The 11,482-nt window shown below is 34.1% G+C and overlaps 2 protein-coding genes across 2 annotated transcripts; both read right to left on the bottom strand.

Moving 5' to 3' along the window:
* Positions 1–635: 635 nt before the first annotated feature.
* LOC133695420 (ferredoxin--NADP reductase, leaf isozyme, chloroplastic) lies at positions 636–3,362 on the bottom strand. The gene is made up of 9 exons (XM_062117412.1): positions 3,106–3,362; positions 2,772–3,006; positions 2,362–2,495; positions 2,044–2,122; positions 1,778–1,869; positions 1,553–1,630; positions 1,383–1,445; positions 1,039–1,273; positions 636–943 (listed from the first exon to the last, which is right to left on the bottom strand). The coding sequence occupies exons 1-9, from the start codon at positions 3,211–3,213 to the stop codon at positions 876–878; spliced, it is 1,092 nt and encodes a 363-aa protein (XP_061973396.1). The 5' UTR covers positions 3,214–3,362; the 3' UTR covers positions 636–875.
* A 3,873-nt stretch (positions 3,363–7,235) lies between these two features.
* Positions 7,236–9,820, bottom strand: LOC133694940 (uncharacterized). Its single transcript, XM_062116630.1, has one exon. The coding sequence runs from the start codon at positions 9,404–9,406 to the stop codon at positions 7,427–7,429; it is 1,980 nt and encodes a 659-aa protein (XP_061972614.1). The 5' UTR covers positions 9,407–9,820; the 3' UTR covers positions 7,236–7,426.
* Positions 9,821–11,482: the final 1,662 nt, after the last annotated feature.

The raw sequence follows: 11,482 nt of genomic DNA, 5'->3' as shown, positions 1-11,482 counted from the left end.
TTGGCAACCCTTCAATATTTAAATTTTGGGGTTGCAGTTGTTTTTTTTTTATTTTTTTCAATTTAAATCAAAACACAATAAGAGACTTGTGTGCCAAAAAGGGCTAAAGGGGCTAAAGGGTGCCTAACTTGCCTTTTTTTTCTTTGTTTCTCACATTTTACCCTTTAGCATAATTTTTTTTGTTAATTAATGCATTTTTGTCTCTTAATTTTTTTTAAAAAAATACAATTTCACCATTTATAACTAAATGGTCAATTTTTTTTATTTAACTTAAAATTAAAAAAAGCCTTTATTTTTATTTAGCTTAAAAAAAAATAAGTCTATTTTTGCGATCTATCAAGCGCCTGTCCTAGTTATTTTTTTTTTTTAAAAAAAACAATATTCCATGCAAAAGAATTCCCATGCGTTTTATTATTGAATAATTAAATAAAAATAATTTTAGGGATAAAGAAATATTAAATATCATGACGTGCATGGCTAGGCTAGGAGTTCTGGCTGATTGTGTCTGTGCCCAAAACTTAGGTATCCTGAACTCATCCCAAATTAGAGGAAATCAACAAAAAAGTGTGCTTGAAATTGACAGATTCAGAAGAAATCAGAACAATCATACAGCAGAGATCATAGAAGCTGACTCATGCATATAAATGTTTTGCATACTGTGATTGCTCAAGAAATAATAACTCTTGTTTCCAAATGCCATAAAATACATTCGCTTCATTCATTAAAAAAGAAAAAAACGAAAAGGATTTTCTAGCCAAAAACTACAAACCATGCATATTACCTATCTACAACAATGCAGTGGAAATCATTACAGGAAGATGATTGCTTGTAATAACCAGAAAAGAGGGGAAATATCTGTACAAGTAATCAAAGCATCAATAGACTTCCACATTCCATTGCTCTGCTTTCTTCAAACTTCTTTTGTACTCAAGCCAATCAATGCCTGCAAAACAAAGCAAAAGACAGCAGTGGAATCGGAAGCATGATTCAAATAAATCATCGCTATAGAATTAAGCGAAATGATTTGTTATTTCTTACCATCTTTAGCAGCCAATGACACCATTATTTCATCAATTCCCTTCTCCATTCCCTTCAACCCACACATATAGACATAAGTGTTGTCTTTCTTTAGTAATTCCCACAGCTCTTCTGCGTATTCTGCCATCCGGGTTTGGATGTACATCTTTTCTCCTTTGTCGTTTGTTTGCTCTCTACTGACTGCGAAGTCCAGCCTGAAGTTGTCGGGGGCTTTCTCCTTCATTTTCTCAAATTCCTGTCCACCGAATAAAGGGAATTTCACTAACACTATTCCAATGTTTATTTCGCTCCTGGAGTCCAAGGATTAAAGCAGCTAGAGTAGTGAAATGATTTGTTTGCCTCACCTCCTTGTAGAGCAATGAGCTACTTGTCGGGACACCCAGGAAGAGCCATGCCAGACCATTGAACTACAAACCATTGCGATTTTTAACCAAGTTAATCGTATGACGTTTATCAGCTAATTGACGAAATCCTCATATTCGCAAAGAGCAGGAAATGGTTGCTTTTGTTTTACCTTGTAGTCATCGTGCTTCTCAAAGAACATTTTCCACAAGAACGATCGGAAAGGAGCAATACCAGTTCCAGTTCCAAGCTGCAGATTCAATGCATAAGAATTTTAGTTCAAGGAATAGTATTGACCACAATGGAGTTATATTCAAAAGGATGATTATGAATTTGCTTAATATATATATATATATATATATATATATATATATATATATATATAAGTGGATAATACCATAATGATAGTGGCATTTGGATCTTTTGGCATAAGCATTTCTTTCCCAACAGGCCCTGTAATCTGTACTTCAGCTCCAGGTTTCAAGTCACCTGAAATGTATGCCATTCATCCAATTCTGGATGTTAGCTGAGGTCTCTTGATTCATTGTTACTGATTTGTCACAATTCTCTCTCTCGTCCCATATGCCAATGATCTTTAACACAGGTAGCCTACTTTTTAAATTTGGACAAAAAAAATGCTTATAGAGTGTCCTGGAGCCTTACACAAGAAATTTGAGCAAACTCCTTTTACAATTTCTCCTTGTTCATTGGTGTAGACAAGCCTCTTCACACACAAAGAAACCTGAACGAGGATGAATCATCCTCACCAAAATGAGTTAAACTTAAAACCTGGCATTGCTAAGAAAAAGGATAGCAAGCGGAACATTCTGACAATTAATTGAACTTGCTAATTTGGCATCTGTTAAACATGAGAGCAAATACGCATCAATTTTACATGAACTCAAGATCATTTTTTTAGAATATGCTAGAAACTCGTACGTGCAAGAAAAATATGAAAGGAAAATCGGATGAAAAACTCACAGTTTTGGAGTCTCCAAAGTCACCAATAGCACTGCTGGCAATTGAATATAATCTTAGTTTATGAGGCTTCCCGTTCTTATCAATACCATCTGGAATTACTCCAATTGATTGCCCTTCTCTATAGGGTACCTCTCCTAAACCACCCCAAGTAACCAATCAACCAAGAAGATCAATTCATATAGTACTAATGATTTAGCTAAAATGTGCGAAGTTTATTTTGTTAATTTGCATATAAGACATTGACAATCGAGCAATTTATCAGTCATTTCCGACATTCAATTACCATATCATAAATGAGTCAGTCCAATATCGATGCATTTTCCATATATAAACCAACTGTTTGATTTTAACTAACTATACATTTATAAGGTGGATGATTTAGCTAGATGAGAATTGGAGGCCAGGCATACCTTCAGTGCTGAAGACCATGTGCCAAGTTTCACCAGGAGCATCATCACCAGTGATCTTAGTGTTCAAAAGACATCTTCCAGTGTAAGGGTTCTTAGGCTTGAACTTGTTAACAACCACTCCCTCATCATCCTTCTTTGATACCTTCTGAACCTTAGCTGGAGCCTCTGTGGTGACTTGGGCTCTGATGGAAATCACTCTTCCACTAGCAGACGCATCTCTGTAGTAAACTGGCGCCTGAAGATACGGCCGAAGCCAGAAAAAAAAAAAAAAAACTTCACCTCAGACAAGCTCCATATAAAAAAAAAAGAAGTGCTATATCAAATAAGCCAGTACCTTTTTCAAGGTGATTCTTTCTGGTGCAATGAGAGTGGTTCTTGAAGAAAGAGAGGTAGACTTGGTAGAGGAAGGAAAGGAGACTGCAGCAGTTACTGCAGCTGCCATGGTTGTGATGATGACGAGGCTAAAGAAAGAAAGAGGTAAAAAGAAGAAGAGGAAAGAGAGCGAAGTTGTATTAGTGACAGAAGAGTGTAAGCAGTATGATCTTCTTGTTTTCTAGGCTGGTAATGGATTATGGGATGAATGGATGAGATTTGGAAGCAAATGCAGTGGTTGAAGTGAGGATAAGTGTTCGGTGTAATGAATGACTCTCATTCCCTCCAACGATCCATTGTAGTCTTCCTGCCTGCCACTTGTCCTGTTTTGACCTTTCGATTTACAACACCTACGGAAAATGTTTCTGTGCCCATGGAGGGTCCAAGATGTAGAAGCCTTGAGGCCTCCCAACAAAGTGAAAATAAATGGATTGTGTTGCTGATGGGCTTACTACAACTTTCAGATGTTAGCCCATAGAAGGGTTCAAGATGTGAAGGCCTGTGGTGGTTTGGAAAGGGAGAAATTTGCTGTGTCTATGGACTCTGGAGTCATTGGAGTGCAATGGTACTCTGATAGTTCAAGCTGCTTGATTTAGCAAGATTGAGTTGGAGTTTATTGGCTAAAAAATTGAATATTTGAGGATCAAATTCAACAATAAAACAAATGTATAACCCTTTTTTCTAGTTACTATGTTCTCAGCACCTCTTCTGGAAACATTGCCTTAGAATTTCTTTTTAAGGATATGATTTAGATATTATTTTCTTAAATATCATTTAATTTTCTGTGGTGATATTATAACAGGCTTCTTAGAACATAGGCACAAGTTCTTTCTACACGCCACTAGCCATGGTTGTATTATTAGTTCTATTCAGCGTCCTGTGGATTAGTTCAACCAGTCTTTTTCTAATGTCTTTGTTATGCACAAGTTGAATAAAAAATGTGAGATTTGGTCTTGTTCATGACAAGTTCCAATGCAAAACTACCTGTCAACTGGTTATCGTCAAGCATTTAGAAACTTGTTTCACGACTACGGGAAATTGGGAATATTCATGGTATGCTGTCAACGGATTAGTTGAACTGTCTTTTTTTTATATATATTTTTGAAAAGTTTTGATTTAAAAAAAAAAATCATTTTGAAAGGATAAAAAAATTATTTTTATATATTAAATAAAAATTATTTTGAAAAATACTCTCTATCGTAAACAATAACACGCAATTATTTGCTTTTATATTTTCATGGAGATGCTCATTAGACAAGAGATTTTGCAATATGATACCTATGTCTATGAACAAGAGTGTCCCATATGACAGACAGGTTAACACATGAATTGTTTTCAGTTATGTTTATATGGGCAGTCTCAGGCACAGAGATTTTCAAATGCAATATTTTATTCTAGGCACTTGGTGGGGAGTGGAACCCCGATAACACATGCCTTTGTAGAGACTTCGTATCATGCTCGATTTGTGGTAACCCTAGACTAGAGGCAGAAGTACTAGATACCCAGAAACATTGTGGCCCATGTAATGGATTTTTATCACTAGCCGTCTCGATACATTTTAAGGTTTTCTTAAATAACATTAAAAGCATAATAAAACAAGGAGTTCAGAATGAGGTGAATAATAATTTATGGAAGACAATCTAGCCCAAAACATAGTGACAAGTGAATGAATTTGTTGGGAGATAAAAGGAAAAAGATGAATATGTTGGATTCCCATTATACATATATATATATACAGTGAAAAGAATAAATTTAAAATAATATTTGGAATTTTTTAGAATCTCGTTAGACAGATCTAGAGTTGTTTAGAGATTTATTACCTGAAAATCTAATCTTCTCTAGTTTTAAATAATTTTTTAAAGGTAGGATTATCGCAAATCACAAATCATCAAATTGTTTGACTTCCAACTGTAATCCACACGAACCATCAGTAAAAAAATCTCCTAAATCCCTATTTAATTAGAAGAGAGGAATTGCTATGCTTAGAATGCTAACTCTTTATTTTGTGATTTATGTAGTTTTTTTTCTGTCTAACAAAAAACTTTTTTAAAAAATAAGATGCGTATCTTTATATTTATAGGGAATCCTAAAAACTCTATAAATAACAAAATATTTATTTTCCCCTTAAATAATATTCATATATTATATAAAAATAATTTTAGAAATTTAATCAATCAAGTCTCTACTTGATTATTTTAGGATTAAAATTATAATCCCTGAATTAAATACATTCTAGTGTTTAATTTCTAAAATTATTTTCAATCAAGTTACATTTAATTTATTGTCTCAGTTTAATTTCTGATTAATAGTTCTTAATGTGTGTGACCCATTAGGTTTTTAATATATTGACCCAAATATAAATTATAATTCTAAATAAATAGAATTAAATAAATCAAACAATTTAATTTATTATCAATTTAATAATTGATTAATTTATATTTAAAGATAAAGTGTACCGTCTAACAACTTGTCATGATTCTCCAAATATCAGAAAAGTTATAAGTAGTTTGACTTAACCTTTTAGTGACCAGTTTCTTTGTGTAATTATTATCCTTTCATCAATAATGTTTCAATTTAGATATTTTAGCATGAAGTTTATTTTTCATGTCAAATCATATTTATTCGCAGCATTATAATCATTGATCATTTGAGTATAATTTGAAACTTTTTTTGAGAACATTTGGAACATTTTACTCAATTAACCTATAGTGATGAATCATCTCCTGATCACTCAAATACTTTTATATAGTTGTCTGTTCATTTGTTACCTTTACTATAACATGTAACTAGATCAAAACATAACATTCTTTATATAAGATAATTTAGTGATATTAAGTCTAAGGATTACCTGCATGAAATTTTCATGCGAGTCAGTTTAGTGTATATGTTTTATGAGAAGCACCTACATATTAGTTCTAGGTATCTCCTATACCTCAGCTTATGAGAACATTTGTTACCTTTTATAAAGAAAAGAATATAATATGTATCAATCTCTACGACTCTATTGAATATCTAGTATTTAAGAATATCGGCTAGAAACATTTTAGAAATGATGTTTTGATGCAATAAGAATTTCATAATTATAATAATTTCATATGCAAAATATTTTTGTTATATGAACTTTTCTTTACTCTAAATTCATAAATGAAATATTAAATTTATTAATCTAATATTATATGAATATTGAAGGTAAGTTAAGTTTTTATTAATCATGAATATGTATTTATATAAATATAATAATGTCACGTATAACCAAATAATTAGCTATAAAACAAATTAAACTAACTGAATATGGGAAGCAGCTTCATGAAATTAACTGTAATTATCATGTTAATTTGGTGGAATTGAGTAGCAAGGTGAACTAGTTCATTTCTCGACTGGGTTTCAAGAATTAAATGCTAAAGTCACATTACTTTTCGCATACGTTGAACAATAAACAGCCTGTAAAAAAAAAATAGAAAATCTGTTGAGCATCACATGACAGAAGCAGATATCTGTGTATAATTTATATAGTAGCTTGTTTGAAATTGTCCAAGACACGAGGTTGAATAATTCTTCCATGGAGGCCAAAAACCAGAGTAAAAATCTCAGGTCAATAAAACCATACCTAGTTCACTTTCTGATCAATTTCTTAAAAGTCATTTCCCCGCCTTCTACTCGTATCCTAACCATTTTAGACGTGTTTTCCCCACCTTGTCTCCTTTTATGGCAATTCCAGCTAAGCTGCTTTATCACCAACATGCCAATAATTCCATCAATCATCAATTTTTTTTATTTTTTTTTTAAAGAAAATGAACAAATTTGCTGCGAACAGCAGAACGGAATGTGGTCGGTCATTATAGAGAAGAGAATCGTAACAAGGCCGAATCCCAAGAACAGGATCGACTGCCAGCGAGTATGCGCATACAACAACTATGCTGAGGCAGCAGTGAATTATCTGAGGCGTTTCAATAATAAAACCTAAACAATGGTGGAATACATGGTGGAAACGCGAATAGACAGTGAAGAACCAAGATAACCCATAAATTCATCTGGGATCTGCTGGCCTTGAGATTAACCGTGAACATGAATATAAATATTGAATAATGGGTGTTAACAAATGAACATGAATATAAATATTGAATAATGGGTGTTAACAAATGAAGATAACACATAATAAAGCAATAGCAGCTTTGTAAAAGAACGAAATGCAGCTACCATTTATGTACACTCCATTGCAAAGACTGAACATAAATAAGAGAAAAATCAATGCAGCAACAAACTACATTAAACATTAATATGAATCAATGGAATCCCCTTGAACCTCTGGATTGATAAAGCTCCAATCTACTTTTAGCCTCTGGCAACAATGCTTCCAATTTTTCGTCTTGAACCATGGAAGAGTGCTTGGATGCCCATTCTAGGACAGTGAGAACCTCTGCCTGGGCAAGCTCCTCGCTATCCGGGACATGAAGTGCAATATAGCATAGGAGAGGCAATGCTGCGAGCTGAACAATTATTTCACCAAAGTAAACAAGCTGGATTAAGTGCTTCGCCCCTCCAGCACTTATAATGGCCTTGGAGTGGTCGAGGTGGAGGTAGTTTTCTTTGCAGGCAAACTTTGTGAGGGCAATTGCAGCTTCCCTAGAGACCTCTGCTTCTCTCTCGTCAAGAAGTCTAACCAATGGGGAGATCATCCTTGTCTCTGTTGCTCGAAATGTCCTTGCCAAATTCCCAATAGCTCTGATGCAAGGAATGAGGAGTTCAGAGTCAGCTTTTTCAATAATCTTCAACATTTGATCAATAACAGCTTTGCAAGCCGGTGAATTAGGCTTGAACGCTGATCTTCTCAAATCAGCATCTTTCTCTGCAACCGCTGTGATTTCCATCAAAGCCATGGCACAATTGTATTGAACATCTTCAGGTCCCTTCTCTAATAACACCGCAAAACACAAGAGCGCTCTAGATTCAGTTATGCTGCGGCAAATTGGAGAGTTTCCCTTGGCAAGATGCCAAAGTGCTCTTGCTGCCACTGCTTTCATATTGGCCTTCGTAGCAGGATCTTCAAGCTCCCTCCCCTTAACACTAACCCCCGAAATTGAATGATTATGCTGATGATGGGGCTGATAATTTTGCTTCAAATTGTTGCTACCATTACTCTTGGCAAAGTTTACAACAGTAGCACCATTAGTATTGGCCCCTGGCTTTTGTAGAGGCCGCTTGGTCGCAGCATTCATTGCCATAGTATTGGTGACCACAGTATGCAATTGATTCGGGCTCTTATCCCGCGTAGGATAAGGAATTCGACTTTGATCCTCATCAACTACTTGCTTATTTACATCATTAGTAACATTCGAATTATTGCTAGCAATAACAAGAGCATGGATTGAAGTAGCCTTACTAACAATAGCATACTTACTATGCTCTTGAACCGTCTCGAACGCAATATGACCCACCAGCAACCGGATTATATTATGCTGAGCAAAAAGATCTTGACATTTAGGATAATTAGCAGCAAACTCCGACACAGCCCAAGCGACAACAACCTGGACCTTCATAGGACCTTCTTTGAGTATTTTCGCAAACACTGAACAAACACCAGCAACAATCATATGCTCCACGCTTTCCGGGTCACGACCCAACAACCCAATTGCTCTTGCAGCATTCTCTTGACCTTCCAATTTCCCTTCTTTCACCAACTTTAACAAAGGAGGAACTCCACCCTCTTCAATAATCAACTTCCCATACCGATCGTTGTCTCTAGCAAGCGAAACAAGGGAAGCAGCAGCATCAGATCTATCTTCAACAGACCCAGTATAAAGAATTGCAATCTGCTCCCATATCAAACACAAAATTGGCTCATTTGCAGCAATAGGAGGGAGCCCCAAGTACTCATCATCACGATCATCAGCTGATGCAGACACTCGCAACAGCCAAGACACATCTCCAATAGAATTCTCCAACTGAGAGCCCATTTTCCGAAAAGCAGCCGCAGGAATGATAGTAAAAACACGTTTCATCAGACCATTCGCTCGGCATTTGATAACGAGAATCAAGGCCTTGTCAAGAACTTGTTCAGTATCCTCTATGATTCTGCGTGCGGGGCGCTCATAGAGATCAGAACTAGCTCTTGCTGCTTGACGAAGAAGGGTTGCTAATTTTTCAGTCTTGGATTTGAGTTCTCCACATTCTTGCTTAAAAGAACTAGCCTCATCAGCGACTTTGATCACTTGGTCAGCTAACTGGATTGGTTTTGCCAAGATTTGCTTCACTAAGTCCGCCATGGGCACGGCGGACTATTAAAACAAACACAAATCTGAACCTATCAAGAAAACTGCGAAAAACTACGAAAGACTTCCTAGTACAAATCTAATCTCCCCAACAGACAAATAAAGAGAAACACAACACCCCCACAAAATCTTTGATCAAATCAAGAAAGCTAAAGCAATCTTGAAGTGAAAAAACGAAAAGAAAAGGAAGGAAAGCAAGAGAAACACCCCCCCACACAATATTTGTTGAACTAGATCAAGGAAGAGAGAGAGAAGGAGAGGAGTATGATTGGCTTGATTGAAGGAGATGATAGAGGGAAAGACAGGTTTGTGAGCTGTAGAATTAAGGAAGAGAGTCCAGACTTGTTTAATGGTGGATGGGTTTTACCAAGGTCAAACGCGTTTTTCCTTTCTCGCCCTCTTCTTTCTTCTTATACAAACGCCGCCCCCCCACCCCCAAGGCATACATAGCCACCCTATTTGCTTAGTTTTTTTTTTTTCCTCTTTCTAAATGGAACACATTAGTTGATTTAAACTTTGTTTTTTTTTTTTGAAAAGGAATATACATTTTGATAGTTAAATAGTTTTGGATTTTCTCAAAAAATATTGAATTCATCATCTAGGAAATCAATCCTAATTCACTTGGTGATTGAAGAGGTTTGACTTCTTGAGTTTATATCAATACTTGGAAAAATAACGTGAGATGTTTTTTTGTATAGAAAAAATACTTAGTAAGTTAATTTAAATACAATGCCCATCTTTGAATAAAAAAACAATCAATCTTAATATACAAAAATCATCCAAAAATTTATTTGAGAGAAATTACTATGTATACTTGGATTCATATTCCTCTTTTGTACAAATAAAAAAACGCGTATGCAAAATTCCCTATAAAAAAAATCAGATAAAAAAAAAACCATAGCCTCTATAATTTTAGTAGTTTAACTAGATTGTTTACCTTTGCTATATTGTGATGAGTCAGATAAATTATTTTAATCATAAAAAATTATTTAATCATTATTGATGTATTTAACATAACCTGACTGACTTGATAGTTTAAAGGCAACCTAAATGAGCAATAAAATATAGTTTAACTAAAAAAAATTCAAAACAATGTTTTTTTCAAAATGATATCTTTTAAAAACTCAATTCTCATTCATTTAAAGATAAAATTAAAAAATAGATAAAAAAACAACCCTAATATACTTGTCAAACCAACAACTTAGGTCATGATACCAGATAACCCCATATAAAATAAATTGAAATAAATTTTGAAGACTAATTCCTAATTAGCATAATGTTGAATGATGAAACTGGGAAGAAATCAATTAAAAAAAAGAAACAAAAAAGACTCGAGTTAACTTACATTAACCTGCCAAACTCAAGACCTGGATCATGAGATTGAGATAATCTTATAGAAAGTAAATAAAAAAACAATGATTTGAGTCAATTTAGGTTAACATGCCAAACCCGTTACTCGGGTCATGAAATTGGGATAACTCTATAGAAAATAAATTAAAACAAATCATGAAACTCAATTACCAAAACAAATCATGAAGCTTAATTCATAATAAACTCAATGTTGAATGATGATGTTGGAAAAAGATGCTAATTAAAAAAAACTCGAGTCAATTAGGTTAACACGTCATACCCGCAACACAGGTTGGGAGACTAAGATAATAATACAGAAAAGCAAACACAATAAATCATAAAGCCTAATTTTTAATAAATTAAATATTAAATGATAAAATTAAAAACACAGATATAACAAATAAAAAACAAAGAAAAATAAAAAAAAACAAAACATTATTACAATGAATAATATTTTGTGAGGTGGTGCAAAGTAAAAACAACACCTCTTTTAGTTTTTTGTTAATTTATTATTTCATCACATAATTATCTATGTCAATGAAAGGTAAAAAAAAACCCCTAAATAAAAGCAAATTAAATCAAATTATGAAACTCAACTGTAAAACAATTTAAAGTTGAACGATGAAACTAAAAAATAAATAATTAAAAAAAATATGGGTTAACCCGTGTTAACCTGTTAACCCTGCGATAATGAGTACATAATTAGCATAACCCTATAGA

This window comes from Populus nigra, chromosome 5 (genome assembly GCF_951802175.1).
Source record: "Populus nigra chromosome 5, ddPopNigr1.1, whole genome shotgun sequence".
Lineage (NCBI taxonomy): Eukaryota > Viridiplantae > Streptophyta > Magnoliopsida > Malpighiales > Salicaceae > Populus > Populus nigra.
The sequence above is the reverse complement of the archived record's forward strand: the minus strand, read 5'-3'. Positions and strand labels throughout refer to the sequence as shown.